Below are 19,800 nucleotides of genomic sequence, written 5' to 3' on the forward strand. Positions count from 1 at the left end.
GGTAAGGGCAAGGACACTGTCCAAAGGAGGGACACTGTCCAAAGTAGGAACACTGCCCTGTTGGGACTCTCTCAGCAGCTGTGGGAGCACGCTTTGTACCCTGGTGCACACAGACTGCTGATGGGAGCAAAGTGGTGGTGACAGACCTCGAGTGGTGGCTTCATTGGGCACCTGCCCGAGGAGGGAGCTGGGCAACTCCTGACAGTGATACAATGCCAGCCTAGAGGCTGCCTGGCCAGACATCTTGCTGCTTCAGAAAGCACCTGGGCAAGGACTGAATCCCTGCTACCGCCTACAAGGGCCACAGCCAGGTAAAGCTCTTGCTGCCCAGCCACGTGCAGGTCACTCCTATGGCTGCGTGTCTCTTCTGAAGCCCAGACAGCATGATGGGGTTAGCAAGGAGACTGCTCTCATGGGGTGGTTTTACCCAAGGCACTTAAGGGGACATCACTGTGTGTTGACATGTTCCCTGAAGAGCCTGGGCATCAGTGCTTCTGCCTTTTCCCATCCGTGGCTGCTCTTGCTGTGTTGCTGCCCTGTTTAGCCATCCAGAACTGCTCCTGCATGCTGAAGCATCCTTCCAGCTAAAGGACAAGGGCAGGTGGACACAGAGAGATGGGCTGTGCCAGGAACTTCATCCTAGCCCATGGGGAGGTTTGGCTCTAGACACAGACACTACCTGTGACCTCCATGAGTCACTGAAAGACTGAGTCCTTTTTACTGTGACACTTCTTGGACGCTGTGCGTCAGCCTGCAAAAACCCAGGTGCTGCTGTCCCCTCCCTGTGGCTGGGCTGGGGACAAGCTCCCAAAGGCAGGAGGTGGCTGCAGATCAGGTTCTGTCTTTTCAATAACTTGTTTATAAGGATGTAAATACCTTACAGGAAAACAAACAACTTCATGCCAAATAGCCACTAGCTCCCAAAGGCACAATCTGTGCAACCACTTCCTCGGTTATATATTTTTGTTTCTGTTTGCTCTGAACCCTTTTTCATGGCTGAGCAACTGGGAAGTGTATGGCAGAGCAGAGGGACAGAGCACCAACTAGGCTCCCCTAGCTAGTGCTGCGGTGACCACAGACCCGAGCTGTAGCAGGGCCATAAAAACACACAGTGGATTTTTCCATGTTTATTTACAGCAGGAGCAAGCTGTATGTGTCCCCTACTCTCCATTCAGAGAGTGTCACCAGGCATGACACCACAGTTAGAGGATGGACAGGAGGAAAATGAGGGGGGCTTGTGGCTGCAATGCTGGGAGCTAATACAGACCAAGCCACAGTGCTTGAACCAGCTGATTTTGCCAATGAGAGCCCCTCAACCACTGTTACCACCGCTGCAGCGACTCCCCTGGCTCGCTCTCCCCAGCCCCGCTCCCAGCCGGGTTTGGCTGCTGGCGCAGGCGGCGAACACCCGCTGCCAGCCCGGCTGCCTGGCTGGCCAGCTGCCAGTCTCCCCGCCGCGGCCGGGCTTGCGCAGGGAATGCGTCGCTGCTCATCTGACCGGCACTGCCGGCCCGTGTCCCCAGACACGAGCCCCGCAGCCGGCTGGGGTGGCAGGGCCCGAGCTCAGTGGCAGCAGGTGCACGGGTACCGTCGCTCCGTGCCATGGGCTGACCTGCTCTGCCCACGCCAGCCGTGTCACCCGGGTTGCGGCACGGCTTGTTTATCATTAACTTCCCACAGGCAGCAGGAGAGCAGTCGCAGCTCACCGCAGCTCGCTGCAGCTCGCCACGGCTCCCCGACACCAGCCACTGCCTCCTCCGCAGGTAAGAGCTGGGGTTTTGGAGCATGGGGGTGGCTGTGGGGCTGGAGCAGTGTGGGAGCAAGGGGAAGGCACAGCCATGGTGGAGCCCACAGGGTGGGAGCTGTCACCGGCCTCGCACGCCAAGGGCCCCACAGCCACGGCATCCCTGACGTGTGTGTCTCTGAGTGACAGCTGGGGACGTTGCTTGGTCCCCGCTTTACAGACAGGGATGCTCGGAGGTGGCAGTGATGTGCCAAAGGCAGGCGGCTGCCTAGGAGGAGGGCTGGGAAATGAAACCTGCTCCTGCCCTCTCTGCCTGGTCCAGTGCTGCTTCTTCTGGTTTTGCTCAATTCCCTGTTTCCTCTAATGTTGCAGGCTGGGAGGCTGAGGGGAGGGGAAGGGGTTTCCCCAGCATGGGGGAGACTCCCAAAGCAGCTGCATGTTCTGGGGCTTGCTGGTGCAGGGACCAATGACACCCCAATGCCCACATACCCCTGAGCTACACAGCATCTCTCCAGGACTCAAGGGGTATCTCAGATCAGGGCTTTCTGCCTGCTTCCACTGCAGCCTTTCTTCTGAGCAAGGATTTTGCTGTTACTCCCAGGCAGAGGACGCTGGGCTTGTCCAATAGTCCTTGATGGGCATCCTTCTGCCTGGACACCTCTGAGGCACTTGAAAGGACAGAGGAAATTGTCTCCTGCTCTCCATGTCCCATAGCAGCTAATGGCGTGCCATAGGCAAGGGTGGCAGCCGAGTCTGCAGAGGGCAGGGATGACAGCTGGAAGGGTTACATGCCCCTGTGAGGCATGCAGAAGCCCCATACCTTCTCACAGGAATTTGCTTGCTGTGCCAAACTCAGCTCTTCTCTGGTGCAGCTGTGGGCACGTGACAGGAGAGGACACTCACCCTGCCTAGGGCTTGCAAAAATAACACCTGCTTATTAGCTGGACCCTTCCCCAGCAGAGGCTTGGGCTGTCCTGCCAGCCCCTCTCCCTGCTCCCACTGCAGATGCCTGGGGCTGCAGCCTCGAAAACGGGCACCTGGCTCATGGTCCGGTTGGTGGTCAGGCATGGAGGTTGGCAGCGGCTGTGCAGGCAGTGGAGGGCAAATGCAGGTCCACCCTCCCTGTGCTGCTGCTTATGCCGTCTTACTTTTATCCTGCCAAGCTACATCTGCCCTGCCTTTGCTCTTAACCTCCTTCACAGCCTCTGCAGCATCTCTCCGTCTGGCCAGCATCTGCATCCGGACAAGTCGCATGTTGCACTGGCGTGGGCTGTGCCCTGTTTCTCTCTCAAGGCCTCCTGCCTGGGTCTGAGCACTATCTGTGATGCTCTGGGAGCTGCTCCATCTTCCTTGGCATCAGTTAGAGCAGAGAATGTTCTCTGAGATAGAAACAGCATGAGTCACCTCTGAGTTTTCACACTCTCTGTGGGCAGAGAGGAGAGGGGTGTGATCTGGGCTGGGCAGCACATGGGCACTGCGGACCAGGGGCTGCCAACATCTCTGGCTTTGCCTCCTTCTTCACCCATCCCTGTCCCTGCCACAGAAATGCCTCTTGTTCAAGCACTACAAAAACACTCTTTGTACTTTGAATAGGAGTCTTGAAGGCGGGGCAATGTGCCAGGCGCTGACAGCCAAGGCAGGGAGGGAACAGATAGCTATGGCAGTCGAACCCCACTCTGATTTTGGGGACCAGCCCCTGCGCAGACCCAGTGCTGGGTGAGTGCCTGCCTGCAGCTGGGGCTCTCATTGCCTGCTCCTTAGTCCTGCACACGGTCGCTGGAATTAGTGTATGTGTGTAGCAAGCCCCTGCCTGCCACATGTGGGTGTCTGCCCTTCGCAACCAGCCTGCTCCTGGCTCACAGCTTTTTATGGTTTTATGGCTTTGGACTGTCATATCTGCCTTGCCTGTAAATGCAGATGGTTTGAGTGTGCCCTGGAAGAGTGCATCCTGGGGATGGCACAGAGCAGGGACTATGAGCACTGAGCCAGGGCGGGCACTGGAGTCCTGATCCTGGGGCTGTCCTTGCCACAGCCTGTCCCTAACCCGCTGCCACCACCCTCTGCAGAGCACCACGTCCCACTGAGATGGCAAGTACCCATGGGGCAGAGCCTGAGGCCGACGATGCAGCCAAGCCTGAAGAGGCCATCTACGAGGAGGTGATATCCTGTGAGAAGATGGAGCTCAGCCAGAGGTTGGCCGTGAAGGAGCTCATCACCACCGAGGCCAGCTATGTCCACAACATCCAGCTTTGCGTGTCAGATATCCGTGCACACCTTCAGAAGAAAGAGGTGAGAGAGGGTGCTTTCCCCCTGCCTGGAGGCTGGGGACTGTATGATGAATCTGCTAAGAACTGAAAGGCATCCAAATCACTGCAGGGAGGTCACTGCATGTTCACCATCCACCTTCCCAGCCTCCCCTCATCAGTGGAGGTGCTGAGTTGAACAGACATTGGGTCTGACCTACTTCAGCTGTCCTTCATCTATAGTGTGAGAAGGCCTCATTGCCCCACTGAGGAGCACAGCCAGGTCTCAGCACCTCCAGTGCCTCCTGAAGCGGAGCATTGTTCCAGCTCCTTGGATGTAGTCTGGGGCAGCTGGAAGGACATGTGTACTTAGGAGGGTGTGAGTGCCTCCAGGAGGCACAATCCACCTCATCTGATGTATTTGGCTTACCCCAGAGTCTCTTTGTTCCCTTTAGCTGCCTGATCTTGACCTGGAAGGACTGTTCTCTAACACTGATGACATCCTCCATGTCTCTAGACGGTTCCTGAAGAGGCTGGAGGCCACAGCCACCCAGGAACACGAGCAGCTGCTCTGCATCAGTAAGTTGGGCAATGCCAAGAGCTCCTTGGCACAAGCAGCTGGGTGCCTTTGCTGCCGCTGCCTGGTGCTGTGCCTGAGTGCAGCCCCAGCCCACACACCTCATTGCCTCCTGCACCTCTTGCATCTCCCTCGGCTCTGAGCCCTGTGAAAGTGCTGCTCCCTGCACACTTTCATCCATGGGCAGCCACCACACTCACCCCGAGCGAGGTGAAGCACCCCAGTGTGCAGAAAGTGAGGGGGCAGCGTCAGGCCCATCTTAATGGAGGTGCCTGGGGTATGAAGGGCTTCCCCAGTGTGTTTGGCTGGCGCTGCTCTGCTGGCTTCACCCTTCCAGCAGGCTGGGGAGAAACCACTGCCTAGGAAAGATCGTAGGAAAGGAATGTTCTTTCTGACCTTGCTCTCCTCCTCCTCCAGGCAACCTCTTCCAGGAGTTCAAGGAGGAGATGGAGACTGTCTACAAGATCTACTGTGCCAGCTATGAGCATGCCCTCCTGCTGGTGGAGAGCTACCGCAAGGACCCCAGGCTGCAGGAGGAGATCTTAGAGACCCTGAAAGCAACAGTGTAGGTACCTGCTCCTGAGGCCACCACCTCCCTCTCCATGAGTTACCTACTGGCCTTGCCCTTCTTTTGGCATAAGCTGCCTGCATGGGTACGTGCCACCAGGCTGAGTGTACAATCACAGCCATCACCTTCATGGTATTGCCTGGTGTAGTCCCTGGAGACTGTCCTGCACCCTTGGGGCCACTTGCCAAAGCAGCACTACAGGTTGATGGCCTTTCATGGTGGACCCCAAAGCAAGGGATGGGGTGGCATACACGGAGCTCCACACCCTCACAATCCAAAGGTGACATGTTCTCCAGCATAACCAGAGAGATGGTCTTGTCCTCAGCAACTTGCTGAACCCCTTCTGAACTATTGAGGGGGTCACAAACACTACTGGATCCATGAGAAGCAGGTGTGCTGGCAGAGGAGCTGCTGGGATTTGCTGCTCTCTGTTTTGGGGCATGGCCAGTGTGACTCCGTAACAAGCAATGCCTTGCATTTAGGCAGAAAGGGAGTCCTGCCTGCAGCTTGCACTTTGCCCTCCCTCCCTCCCCACTGCCCCTGGAGCAAGCACCAATCCCGTGCCTCCCGGCTAGACAAGCACTGCACTGTTCAGGGAGGCAGGGTGCCCGCCTGGGGCTGGCACTGCCTTCGGGGCTGGCGGAGACAGCGGCTACTCCTAGCACTCCCACAGCTGGCAGGGAACAGAGGTTCACAGCCAGAAACCCCTTGCAGCTCCTGGGCACAGATTCCCTGTGGGTCCAAGACAGCAAAGCTCCCTTGCAGCTGGAGAGGGGTTGCTTCCTCCACAAAATGTTCACCGAGAAGCTGAGGGGAGCAGCCGGGCAGCCCTCCACACCAGCCTTGAGCAATTCCTCTCTCTGCCAGGCCTCACACAGGCGCATCAGACCTCAGCTTCTTCCTGGTGATGCCGGTGCAGAGGGTCACCAAATACCCGCTGCTGCTGGGGAAGATCCTGGAGAACACCCCAACCAGCGCCAGCGCCTACCCAGCCCTGCAGGCAGCTGTCCACGCCATGGCCCAGGTCAATGCCAACATCAACGAGTACAAACGGCGCAGAGAAGTAGGTGAGTGGGCAGAGGGCACGTTGTCTTGGACAGCCCAACCCTAGTTGTCTCCCCTTGGTGTTGCACTAATTCTCACTTAAATCAGTTCAAAGCTCTCCTGCTCTCCACCCATGCTCCCTGGTGGAGCCGCAGGCTCGCGTAGGCAGCTCCCAGCCCTGCTCTTGTCCTGCAAATGCCACTCTGGGCAAGACCTGAAGGCTGCAGGAGCAGGGTGGCATGGGGGGACTGAGCATAAAACCAGCCTGTCTGCATTCCTGTAGCTGGGAAGGAACAGTCCTGCCCTTGGGATAGGAGAAATCAGGCTCCCCACAAATAGGAGCGTGCTCTTCATTTTGGTTTTCAATGTACTTTCCTCGGGGCTCCCCTTCTTTTATGTGGGTTGTGTGTGCTCTTCATTTTGGTTTTCAATGTACTTTCCTCGGGGCACCCCTTCTTTTATGTGGGTTGTGCTTATCCTGTTGATCACGACTTGTGAGCTCCAGGCCTGGGTGCTGCTCACCCGCGTTGCTGGCACAGGCTACCAAGGATGCTGCCCTGAAGTTTCTTCTCTTGATCTCTTTTTTTCTCCCACCTTGTGCACCCCTACCCGAGGCAGCAACCAAATACAACAAGGCTGAGCATCTGACGCTGCGGGACCGCTTCGCGCGCCTTAACACGCATTCCATCGCCAAGAAGACCACACGGCTGAGCCGGCTCCTCATGCATGAGGCCGGCATTGTAGCCAAGGTAGGCAGCCAGCTGCCCAAACCCACCAACCACAGACCCTGTGCCCCTCTTTGGGTCATTTCTGGGTCATTTCTGGGGTCCAGAGAAGAGTGACGAAGCTGGTAAGGGGGATGGAGAACAGGCCTTATGAGGAATGGCTGAGAGAGCTGGGGGTGTTTAGCCTGGAGAAGAGGAGGCTGAGGGGAGACCTCATTGCTCTCTATAACTACCTGAAAGGAGGTTGTGGAGAGGAGGGAGCTGGGCTCTTCTCCCAAGTGACAGGGGACAGGACGAGAGGGAATGGCCTCAGGCTCCACCAGGGGAGGTTTAGGCTGAGCATTAGGAAAAAAATTTTCACGGAAAGGGTCATTGGGCACTGGAACAGGCTGCCCAGGGAGGAGGTTTAAGTTATCTTCCCTGGAGGTGTTTAAGGGATGGGTGGACAAGGCGCTGAGGGGCATGGTTTAGTGATTGATGGGAATGGTTGGACTCAATGATCCAATGGGTCTCTTCCAACCTGGTGATTCTATGATTCTTTCCACTGCCTCCCAAGACACCTTGCCAGTGGGGACAGGGAGAGCCGGGTGGCCGATGCTGACACCCAGTGGCCCATGCTGTCACAGGAGACACAGTCCCATTTTCGAGCAGCCTAAGTCTGGCTCCCGGTCCCTGCTGCCAAGGATCAGTGGGGTATAAGGGATGCAGCTATGCAGGGGAGCGTTTTGGCCCCCGAAGGACCCACAGGACCTGAGACACACCAGTAAAAGAAAAGACACCCTTGTGTTCCCCAGCAACGCAACCACACTGAAAACCCGTTTCTGCACGCATCCCAAGCATCTTTTCCATCTTCAGACTCCTGGGGCCTCTTGGGCTCTTCCTTGCCTGTGCCTGTGCGTGTAAGGCAGGTGCCTGGTTGCTTTTTACATTAGCAAACAGAAAGGGAGCATCAACCCTGCCCAGGGCATCTCCTGGCCTGCCTGTGCTGGGGATCAGCTGCCCCTTGTCTTGCAGACGGAAGACAAGGAGTACGATGACCTGGAAGAGAAGTTCCAGTGTGTGGTATCCAGCGTGGCCATGCTGAAGGAGAATGTGGCATCCTACCTGGGCCATTTGGAGGTAAAACCCTCTCCACCTGCAGGGGGTTGGCTCTACCCAGGCCTCGGGACCTGTTTGGGGTTGCAGGATACTTTGAAGCCCTGTGGAAGCCACTAGTGGGACTTGCACCTCTCAGCTGAAGTGTACTGTTGTGCCAGGGGACTTGCATAACATCCAAGGACTGCTCAGGTCCAGGGGAGCTTAAAACAAAGTCAAGGCTTTGCTGACCCAGTCTGAGCTGGGTGTCATTTGAGAATATTGAGTCCTTAAACTCATCATTATTTCAAGACATTTAAATAGCTGGAAAGGCTCAGTGTTTCTCAGCCTGGGAATTCTTGCACTAGTAACAGGTGTAATGCAGAAGTGTCCCCACATCAGGCCCAACAACAAACTTCCCTTCTGAGATCACCTGGGCCAGTAGTTGCTATGATTTTCTCATGGAAATCCCTTGGGGCACCCGAGAGAAATGAGAGCATGAGTGATGGCAAAGCTTGCAGTCCCCTGAGACTGTTGTTAGGAAAATCTCAGGAAATGGCAGAGGTTTCAGAAAACAGCAAGTCAAGGGATGGAAAGCCTTCAGGCTGGAGAGAAGCTGCTGCCCACAGAGTTAACATTAAAGCAAACACTTTAAGGAAAGGAGGGTCTCCCCTCATCCCTTTCCTAGCCATTTTCCTTGCCCCAACCTCACCTTCCCTGCAGAGGGAAGGTTTCGTACATAAACACAAGAAACTCTGCAGAGCTGCTGAACCACCAAGCCCAAATATCATAGCATCAAGCTGCGACAAGCTGCCTGGAAGCCTTGGCCACCTTGCTGGGGTAATAGTGCTTATGCAAGCCAGTGCAATGACCCCTGCTCAAGGGGAGAGGGTTTTTAACACCTGAGTAAGCTCACTGGCTTGCAGACAAGAGTAGCCCAGAGCGTCAGTCTCACTGGGCCCCTAGCACAGATCACCCAAGCTTGAATGCTGGCACGTCTTTGGGAGCAAAGGGATAGGTCATAGATGGATTAGTTAGCTTTGGGCAGCTTCTGCATGTCGGGTTTGATGGCTTTCTCCCTTTCAGGCGTTACTGGTGCCCACCCCACACAAGCATGAGCTGCAGATCAACGAGGGACCTGCCCAGCAATACCGCTGCTTTGCGGAACACCTCCACTGCACTGTTCTCCCAGAGTTTGTGAGTGCTCCTTTCCTGTAAATCTCCTTCAGGGTGACAGCCAAGCATTGATCTCACACCTTCTGCCGGGGCACAGCAGGGGCTGGTTGCTCCCCCAGGGCAGGGCAGCCAAGAGGAGACAGGGCCAGAGACATGGTTCCATCCATGACTGGAGATAAGCTGCAATGTTCATCCAAGGTGTCTATCCAGGAGTTAAGCTATCTACAGCAGAGGTCCAAGATTCACCCAGAAGACAGAGAAACCAGCACACCCACAGCACTACCCAGCAGCAGCTGAAGGCCCTTAAATGGGCTGTGGGCAGGGAGGTGGGAGGTGGCCTCAGGTGTGGCTGGTGTGAGCCATCAAAGAGTATGAGTGTCTCCAGGGCCCTGACATGTCCGTGGCCAGCCATGCAGGCAGGGCTCAGTGGGGCACAGGATGGTGGAAAACGAGGGGTACTGTTTATATCGCACAAGATGTTTTCTGCCAAACCTCAGTCCAATCTACCCACACCTTGTGGACATCTGTACTTGCTTTTAGTCCCTCACCTATCTCTTTCCACCATCTCTGCTTGGTTGTCCAAGGCTTCTCTTGGGTGGTGGCTCCCACACAGTCAGGGAGGTTTTCCAAGCTGTGAAGAGTGTGGCAGGGCAGCCTGAATCCCACACCTGGGTGCCAGCATCCCCAGGGAGCCCCAGCACAGGGAGGGAGTTAGCTATGTGGGATAACCACTCAGACCTTGGGCTGAGGGCCTCCATCAAACCAGGACACTATGACCTGCGTGGGACAGTTGCTGCAGCACCCCCCTTGGCCTCTGGGACCTTGCACGTGGGAGTCCTATACGATCATGTGCATTGAGCACAAGTTTTGAAGTGTGGCACACATGACTGCTGTCTACCAAGGGTTTGCTTTGGCTGGCATCCTATGCACCTGCAGGGAAGGATGCCTCAGATGCCCTGCATTCCACACAAGCTGTTCAGGTCCATGAGCCTCATCTCCCATGTAGGCCAGTATCCCATGGAGACAGCTGGGCCTCTCTGAGGGACTCACATGGAGATTTGGGTTCTCTTACCCCTCAGAAGCAACGGCTGGACAGGCTGGTCTGCCAGCCCCTCTGCAGCCTCTCAGACATGCTGGTGGGACCACAGCAGCTGGTCAAGAAGCGCCTGGACAAGCTGCTGGACTATGAGGAGATGCAGGAACGGAAGAGTGAGATGGGCAGCGTGACGTATGACGAGGAAGCAGCCATGAACACCTACCTTGCCATCAACGCCTTGCTCGTGGCCGAGCTCCCACAATTCAACCAGGTGGCTCTGCAGCTCTTACGGCAGATGCTGTGCTCCTTCAGCATCCTGCAACGGGACTTGGCTGCCCAGGTCCTGCACCAGGCAGAAAAGGATCTGCAGGTAAGAGTGGCCCCTGGGTATGCGTGCCCTAACTGGTACACATGCTGAGCCAGACCTGCCTTCTTCAGGCTTGGGATGTGACTCAGACATTAGAGCACTGAAGGTTTGCTGTAGCCCAAGCTCAACCTTGCAGACACAGCTCCCTGTCTAGCATTTGTAAGTGATCTCTCCTCCCTTTCAGCTGGGGAAAGCCAAATTTTCTCTTCTTCACTGCCAGGAACCGTTGTACTCTCTTTTTGAGGACACCACTGGTAATTTATTGATGTGGTGCCTGAGAGATCAGTGTTAACTCTGAGCTCCCCTGAACTCTGTGCTGGGAAGGCAAAGAGCAAAGACAGCTTCTGGCCTGAGGAACAAGCATCCCTCGAATTCCCAACCCCTGGGAGATATCTCCCAGGACTTCTTATTGCATAGACACTCTCTGAGCTTGGTGTTTGCAAACATGGTGGGTCAGGCTAGTCTACAGCCCAGGACAGCATAGCCTTGGCCATGACCATGACCAAGGTGAGAAGTAGATGCAGCAATGTGGAGGTATCATCTCAGGCACTGCTCATATATACCTGCTTGTGAGGGGGATGCTTATGCTGCAGATGCCTACCCTGGAGCTTTATCCACCTGTCTCCCTTTATAGGCAAGTGGGACAGGCTTTGGGCTTAGGTCAGGACAGCAGGACCCAAGGACTCTTGCAGTGGGCTGGGTGCAGCCCAAGGGTCTCATGCATGATGGCCCTGCCCAGGGAAGGTGGATCAAAGCCAGAGAGAAGTAGCTTTGATCCTAGGTGCAAAGTGCATCTTTAGCAGCAAAATCGGTTCTCTTGCTTTCTCAGCCCTATTCTCCCTGCTCTTTCTCTTTTGATTCTGCCCACAGCTTTTCCTCTCTCTAGAGCCTTCTCTGATCTCAGGGTCTGTCTTCACAGATGCCCCATGGCCACATGCCTCTGCCCAGTTTCTGGAAGATGGTAGAAGACACCTTGAGGCAGTCTGGCACTCAAATACGTACCTTCTGCCAGGTGTTTGAGACAGTCACACCGAGCCCCGTGGCACAGGTAGGAGCTGGGAAGGGGGTATCTCAGGCCAGCTGGATAAAGAGGCAGAACTGTGGCTTCCCAGTGCAGAGCATCTCTTTGGGGAGGAGGTTGGCTCAGAAAGTCACACAGGGTGTTTCCACAGCCACAGTGTTTCCCCTAAGGCCCGACAGCAGCTGGCTGGGAATAACCAGGGCTGAAACAGCCTCAGCCCTTCTGATTCTGGACACTCATCTCCAAACCATGAGTAGAGCAGATAATTAGTGTGAGGGAGCTTATTCTCTAACATCTCATGGGGATGTGATGCTGAAGAAAGGAGGGCACAAATACATGGAGTACCTCGGCCTCCTGTGAGTCTCATCAAGTGCTCCTGTGTCTCTTGCTCCCCACCAGCCTCTGAACCCTGCTGAAGAGCGAAAGGTCCTTTCCCTTGTGAGCAAGCATGGGCCAGACAAGCTTTACCAAGTGACAAGCAACATCAGTGGCAGCAAAGACTTGGACCTGACTTTGCAGAGAGGACAGATCGTAGCTCTGCTGCAAAGTGTGGACACTAAGGGGAACACGAGCAGATGGCTGGTGGATGCTGGAGGTACTGTGAGCACTACAGGGAGCTTCTCCCCACCTTGGCACCTGGGTCAGAGACCAAACCCAAACCACTTCCTCATCTTTGATGAAACAATGAGCCATTGCTTCCCAGGTCCTCCCCTCTAGGGTTTGCTCAGCCCAAGCCCACCTCTGCTTGGCCAGCTGCATCAGCAGCCGTTAGTTCTAAAGTTCAGGTTTCCCCATTTATTCAAAAAGGCGCACTTCTGAATTGTTGTGGCTGGGAAGGAGAATCCCGTGCACACAGAAACTTCTCAAAACCCTTTTTTTGAGGGGTTTTCTGCTGGATATCACTTAGCGATGGAGCAGTTTGAACAGGGCTGCTGTGCCATGCCAGGCAGCAGCCAAGTTGTCTTTCCTCTCTCCTCCAACCGGTCCTACATGGGCCAAGCAGCAGGGTCCCATGACCTCTGTGTGTGTGTCCTCCAGGTCCCCGAGGGTTTGTGCCTGCTGGAAAACTCCAGCCCTACTGCCCTGTGCAAAGCCAGCAGCCTGGGATGCAGATACCAACCCTGGAGACCAGCACAGAGAGAAGGCGACATTCATATGCAATACCTGAAGCTCCCAGGCCCCAGGTGGCCACCTTCACCCCAGCTTTCCAGGTGAGAGTGGGGAACACCCTCAGGGCCATTCCTAGCCACTCCACCAGCTCCATGCTAGTCCTTGTGTGTGCAACACATGAGTGGGAAGGTGGATCTGCTTTTCCAGCACACACGTGGTCATACACGTGCAGCCGTGTGCATAGCAGGGCAGCATCACAGCCCCTGGCCGGGTGCCTCGTGAGCCTGGTGTCTGCCCTGCTGGGACCTGGGGTGGGAGGAGCAGGAGAACTGTGCTTGGTGGGGTCTCTGGTGTCCCTCCATCAACAGCACTACTGTGCTGTCCTTTCGGAAACGGCCTCCTGCCCTGCCATACATGTACTTTCCTTCCCCCTTTTGAGCCTAATGTCCAACAAGGGCTTCCTCCACCCTTCTCCTGCCTTTCGCAGGTGGTTGCCGGCTTCTCATTCACAGCCCGGAGTCCGCAGGAGGTGAGCCTCCAAGCAGGGCAGCAGGTGGTGGTGCTGGAGCCACACGACAAGAAGGGGAGCAAGGAGTGGAGCCTGGTGGAGGTGAACGGCCAGAGGGGCTATGTGCCCTCCAGCTACCTGATGACCATCCCGGTGCAGGAGCCCGCAGGCTGGAGCTTGCCCGTGTGAGCATGGCCGACCCACAGCCAAGGGCACAGGCTTCATCGGATGAGAGCTGTCCACTTAGCAGCCGAGGTCTGGTGGCAGGAGATGCTGGAGGGGGGTGGCCCGAGACTGGGATGGCAGTGGGAAGCAGATGGCAGAATACGGCCCAAGAGGACATGGGTGTGAGGAGTGGCGACTGGGAAGCATTTTTTAATGGGTAGGTGTGAGGGTACCACGTCCCAGACATGTTTGCATGGAGGAAAGCGGCATGAAAGAGTGAGGGCAGGTGGCTGCAGTCTTCCAGGTGTTTGCTGAAATCCATGTCGGTGACAAAAGCTTTCTGAAGGGTGAGGAGGCAGCATTGTCCCCAGAGAGACGAGGACCGAGCTGCAAAGGGTGCAGCGCTGCAGAGGGGGTCTTCAACCTTGCATGGAGCATCTGGGGCTCTTGGAAAGGGGCTCTTGGGGCAGAGCTGATAGTGAATGCAGAGACGGAGGTGGAGCAGCCCTGAAGACATAGCTTCCCGCTTCTCACCTGGAAACCTCGTCTGCCTGAGTGCTCACCTCGCTGTGCCATCCTGGTCCTTTCGGCAGCACAGCCTTCACCTCCTGCTAAAGGGCACGGCACTGCCAGTCTGCGCCTGGCTGCACTGTCAGCAACAGGAGGGTATCAAGCAGAGCCCTGCGGCCAGGGTCCTCCTCAGCCCTGCTCCTGTCATCAGTTTCCCCCTGTGCAGAAGGGATGATGCTACTGACCCCCTGGAGAGGACTTTGAGCTCTGGTGATGCAAAGCGCTCCGTACACCACTAATGCTATTTGGTGGGAGTGATCTGCTGACATTATAACACACTGTACTGGCTCGCTGCCCCATCGTGCTGCTGGGCTCGTGTCCTGGGGTCACGCTGTGGGGCCGTGTCACGGGGCTGTGCCATGGCGCGTGGCATGGGCTCAGGCTGTGGGGCCATGCTGTGGACTGTGTCTTGGGGTCGTGCTGTGGGGCTGTGCCGTGGGCCTGTACTGTGGGGCTGTGCCACGGGGCTGTGCCTGTGCCATGGGCTATGATGTGGGGCTGTGCTGTGGGGCTGTGTCATAGGGCCATGGGCAGTGCTGTGGGGCTATGGGCTGTGCTGTGGGGCTGTGCTGTGGGGCTATGGGCAGTGCTGTGGGGCTGTGCCATAGGGCTGTGCTGTCAGTCTATGCCATGGGCTGTGCTGTGGGGCAGCGCTGAGGGGCTGTGTCATAGGGCCATGGGCAGTGCTGTGGGGCTGTGCCTGTGCTGTGAGGCTGTGCCATAGGGCTGTGCTGTGGATCTGTGCCGTGGGGCAGTGCTGTGGGTCTGTGCCTGTGCCATGGGCTGTGCTGTGGGTCTCTGCTGTGGGGCAGCGCTGTGGGGCTGTGCTGTGGGGCCATGGGCTGTGCTGTGGGGCTGTGCCTGTGCTGTGGGGCAGTGCTGTGGGGCTGTGTGTGGGGCCATGGGCTGTGCTGTAGGGCAGTGCTGTGGGGCTGTGCTGTGGGGCCATGGGCAGTGCTGTGGGGCTGTGCCGTGGGGCTGTGCTGTGGGGCTGTGCCGTGGGTCTGTGCTGTGGCGCAGTGCTGTGGGGCTGTGCCTGTGCTGTGGGGCAGTGCTGTGGGGCCATGGGCAGTGCTGTGGGGCCATGGGCTGTGCTGTAGGGCAGCGCTGTGGGGCTGTGCCATAGGGCCATGGGCTGTGCTGTGGGGCCATGGGCTGTGCTGTGGGGCAGCGCTGAGGGGCTGTGCCATAGGGTCATGGGTTGTGCCGTGGGTCCGTGCTGTGGGGCTGTGCTGTGGGGCCATGGGCTGTGCTGTAGGGCAGTGCTGAGGGGCTGTGCTGTGGGGCCATGGGCAGTGCTGAGGGGCTGTGCTGTGGGGCAGTGCTGTGGGGCTGTGCTGTGGGGCCATGGGCTGTGCTGTGGGGCAGTGCTGAGGGGCTGTGCTGTGGGGCCATGGGCTGTGCTGAGGGGCTGTGCTGTGGGGCCATGGGCAGTGCTGTGGGGCCACGGGCTGTGCTGTAGGGCAGTGCTGTGGGGCTGTGCTGTGGGGCCATGGGCTGTGCTGTAGGGCAGTGCTGTGGGGCTGTGCTGTGGGGCCATGGGCTGAGCTGTAGGGCAGCGCTGTGGGGCTGTGCTGTGGGGCCATGGGCTGTGCTGTGGGGCTGTGCCGTGGGTCTGCGCTTTGTGTCCGCCAGGGGGCAGAGCCGCCCCTGGCGCCCGGCGGCGCTGCCGGGCGGGGGCGCGGTGTCCCGGCTCCGTGCCTCAGTTTCCCCGCGGCTGGCGCTGGGCCGGCGCGCTCCCTCGGTGCCGCTGGGGCTGGGGGCGGGGCCGGCGGGGGGCAGAGGGCAGCTGGGGCTGCACCTCGGGGCTGTCCCCGCGCGGCACAGCTCAGCCCCTGGGGCCATGCCGCCAACCCTTGGGACACCCTGGCGTCGAGCGGGCTGCCCTGGGCTTCCCGCAGCCAAGGTGCGATGGGGCGGCTGCTCCTGCGCCCTGCCCGGCGGGGAGGCAGCGGGCTCGGACGGGCTCCCCGCGGAATGCGCTTGGGTGGTGAGGCGGGTGCGGGTCCGGGGCAAGGGTGGCGTGTCCTCAGCCAAGCAGGGAGGGGCGGCGTGGGTGCCGGGCGAGCAGGGACGGGCCCCAGACACCGCTTTGCTTTCGCTCTGCCCTCCACGTGTGGGGCTGGGATCCAGGTTCGGGGCAGGCTCGCCTGTGGGGATCAACCTCCTTTGTACCTGCGGAGTCCTCTGTCTGGACTCTGCAGGACCCCTCCCCTCGGGTCCTGCACTTGGGGCACAACAACCCTGTGCAGTGCTACAGACTAGGAGAAGTCTGGCTGGAAAGCTGCCTGGAGGAGAGGGACCTGGGGGTGTTGGTTGGCAGCGACTGAACATGAGCCAGCAGTGGCCCAGGTGGCCGAGAAGGCCAATGGCATCTTGGCTTGGATCAGAAATGGTGTGACCAGCAGGTCCAGGGAGGTTCTTCTCCCTCTGTACTCGGCACTGGTGAGACCGCTCCTCGAATCCTGTGTTCAGTTCTGGGCCCCTCACCACAAGAAGGATGTTGAGGCTCTGGAGCGAGTCCAGAGAAGAGCAACGAAGCTGGTGAGGGGGCTGGAGAACAGGCCTTATGAGGAGCGGCTGAGAGAGCTGGGGGTGTTTAACCTGGAGAAGAGGAGGCTGAGGGGAGACCTCATTGCTCTCTCCAACTACCTGAAAGGAGGTTGTGGAGAGCAGGGAGCTGGGCTCTTCTCCCAAGTGACAGGGGACAGGACAAGAGGGAATGGCCTCAAGCTCCACCAGGGGAGATTCAGGCTGGACATCAGGAAAACATTTCTCACGGGATGTGTTCCTGAGGCTCATCCCCCAGTCTCAGCCCTGCAGGAGCGGGGTCCACACCTCCGACTTGCTGCTGATGACTCCTCCGGATTTTTCCATTCTTAATCAAATCACATCAGGTCGGATTTCCCTCCCAAGCCGCCTTCCTGCCAGCTCAGTGGGATACGCATGCAATCAGCCCCGTGCCAGCACAGACAATGGCAGGACTCAATGGTTCAAGCAGGTCCTGCTCCACAACCTGTGGTTGCCCGGGTCCCTTTGGAAGCTGAAAAGTGACAGTGGGACAAGAAGCGTCAAGAAACTGTGCCCTGACCTGCCCATTGAAAGGCCTGGGTGGGCAGGACTTGACAGGCGGTTTATAAAACTGGTTGGGCTTTCTCCATCCCACTCGCCAAGACTCTGGATTTCATGTGCTCTGAAACAACCATTCACCTTCCCCCTGCTAGATGACACAGCTTTACTTCAAGCTGGGTGCAACGAAGGCACCAAGAGCCTCCTTTGCACGGTGGTGAGGCAGCCAGAACCTGCACCCTGCCCAACAGTTGGTGGCACCAGTGCCCTGCCTTCCCTGAGGTCCTGGATGTGGCTGGAGCGCAACATGGACATCCCTGCTACAAGAAAGGGAATTAGCTTGTGCAGCTCCTTCTGTTTCTGGACCCAAAGGGCTGAGCTGAGCTCTGGTATCCACCAGCCCTGCTCCCAGCATCAATGGCTGTGGGACCTTCCTCATGGGGTCTGTCCCCAGGACTTGCCCCAGTACTTGGCTGCAGGGCATGGGGAGCCAACATCCCTCACTTTTCCCGTGATTTCATCCAAAGTTGTTTTACCCACTGCTGCCCCAAGCCTGGAAGTGCTCTCTTGAAGTCACCAGAGGGTACAGGCCTCTTCCAGCCTAAACACGCGGGGGAATAAAGGGCACAAGCATGCCTTTAAATAGCCTGGTGAGGACAGGCTCTCCAGGGAGGAATGCTCTTGGCTGGCCCAGTGGAACATGCTCGTGGCCGGGGGCGCAGGGGGACAGTCGGGCAGGCACAGCTCCTCGCCAGGAGGACAGGTCAAGGTTAGGCTTTGCCCTGGCTGGGTGCCACTGTGCCACAGCTCAGCACCATGGGAGCAGAGCTGTGCAGGGGAGAAAGGAAAATATGCCAGGCTGGTACCTTGCTGTGCCCGGGGCTGATCTGCAGGGTGGCAGGAGAGCGGGACAGGCATTGTTGCCTGCAACCTGACTGCTGGTGGAGCAGTCCGCCGGGCAGCTTGGGTTGTCCAGGAGCAGCTGCTGCACTCCTATCCAGGCTGATTCATATCCTGGACGTGCAAGCATTTGGCTATCATCCACCCATGGGGTGTGACAGCACACAGCCGTGTCCCCACGGTGCAGGGTGCCAGCCCAGCCGTGGGCTGGAGAGGAGGACGGTGGTAGCTCAGACTGCTCACCCCATCTTGTGGGGCATGCCTGTCCCCAGGGACGTGCCAGTGGCCTTGGGCAAGGTAGGGAGCTGCAAAGCGTATCTCCAGATGGAGACATCTAGATTGCAGGGAGGGTGGCAGTATGCCCAGATGTCGATGTGCCTGCTATCTCTGCTGGGGCACCCAGCACATAAGGAAGCACAAGAGAAAAGCAGTTATCAGTGAAGCCTAAATCCTGGTCTCCCAAATCTGGACCCATCCTCACTGGGGTGCGAGGAAGGGAGCAGGGGTGCAGCAGGGCTGCAGTGCGCGGGGATAGAGGGGAATGGGGGGACCCAGGAGGAGCGGGACAGCTGCCCCAGGCTCAAGGACACAGCAAGCCCGAGCAGAACTGTTTGCAGGCACAGTGCTCAAGTTCACCACCACTGCCAGGCTGAGCTGACTCCAAGCAGAGCCAGCCTGTAGCTGTGCCGTACCCAGGTGCCCACACGTGTGTGTGAGCAGGATGGCCCACACGAAACAGCCTGCAGCTCACGGCCCTGGCCCCCGGCAGCCCACGCTGGCCCTGCTCATTGTGCCCTCCTTAACATGATGCTGTGTGGCCTGAGCCCCATGGAGAGCAGCCCAGGGGCTGCACGACAGGAGCAGAGGCATGAGCAGCAGTGCTCGCTCCAGGCTTGCGCAGCCGGCACCTGAATTGTTTAATAAAGTGTGAAATTGCTTTCATGCTCTGCTACCTTTGCTGAGACGGACCATCATTACGGCCCCCCCTTCCCAGCCAGCAACCGGCTGCTGCCAGTGTCCCTGCTGCCACAGGCACTGCCAGATGAGCCCCTGGCTGGAGCTGAGCCTGGCACGGACCCGCAGGACCACTGATGGGGGGTACCCACCATCCTGGGGATGAGCACCTCCTCAGCACCTACCCCACGTGAAATCATGAACTGCTGCTGGTGCATCACCCTGGTGGGAGATGAATCCCTGCCATGGGTTTGGGCCAGGCTGGAGGCTGCAGACCCTCTTTTTTCCCTGCCATTGGATACTCTGCAGGAGCAGGGATCGGCGCTCCTCCCTTTCCCAGGAAGTGCTGGCAGGGAGTTTGCCCATCAGATAGTACTCACGAGGACACGGGGCTCTACCCAGCTGCTCCAGGAGTGCCAGAAGCTGCCTCGGACCCCTGTTTGGGCAGCAGAGAGCTCCCACCACAGCAGGGACAGAGAGGCAGCCCAGCCCCACCTCGATGGTGGGTGACTAATTGCTGCTGCACCAGCTGGATGTGCACAGAAACTGGTCTCCAGCCGTAATAATGAAAATCAATCATCCTGCTCTGGGCAGGGATTGTGGAAGGCTTTCCAGGGCTGAGAAGCTAGTGAGGCTGGCAGGGGGACAGTGGTGGTTCTCCCCTCGAGGGGACATGGAAATCTCTGCTCTGGGGGTGGCTTTCGTCCTGTGCTGCCCACCAGGAGGGCAATCCCTGCCCAGGTACGCTCTGCAAGGTGAAGTGCCAGCTCCTCGATGCTGGCATCGTGCTGACATGCCTGGGGCTGTGCAAACTGTCATTTTGGAGGGAAGACAGAGCCAGCTGGGAGCCCAGGCCATGCACAGGGTGCGAGGTGCTTGCTGATCCAGAGGGTCTCGCAGGTCCCTGTGCTGAAAGGTTGACATGAGCACCAAGGAGCTGCCAAGTGGG

General features: G+C 58.0%; 1 protein-coding gene across 1 annotated transcript; it reads left to right on the top strand.

Moving 5' to 3' along the window:
• The first annotated feature begins 1,398 nt into the window (after positions 1 to 1,398).
• Positions 1,399 to 14,336, top strand: ARHGEF37 (Rho guanine nucleotide exchange factor 37). Its single transcript, XM_069868986.1, has 13 exons — positions 1,399 to 1,763; positions 3,811 to 4,033; positions 4,443 to 4,566; positions 4,982 to 5,129; positions 6,000 to 6,199; positions 6,795 to 6,925; positions 7,916 to 8,020; positions 9,062 to 9,172; positions 10,231 to 10,557; positions 11,474 to 11,602; positions 11,975 to 12,170; positions 12,614 to 12,786; positions 13,173 to 14,336. The coding sequence occupies exons 2-13, from the start codon at positions 3,830 to 3,832 to the stop codon at positions 13,380 to 13,382; spliced, it is 2,058 nt and encodes a 685-aa protein (XP_069725087.1). The 5' UTR covers positions 1,399 to 1,763; positions 3,811 to 3,829; the 3' UTR covers positions 13,383 to 14,336.
• Positions 14,337 to 19,800: the final 5,464 nt, after the last annotated feature.

Source organism: Phaenicophaeus curvirostris, chromosome 15 (assembly GCF_032191515.1).
Source record: "Phaenicophaeus curvirostris isolate KB17595 chromosome 15, BPBGC_Pcur_1.0, whole genome shotgun sequence".
Taxonomy (NCBI): Eukaryota; Metazoa; Chordata; class Aves; order Cuculiformes; family Cuculidae; genus Phaenicophaeus; species Phaenicophaeus curvirostris.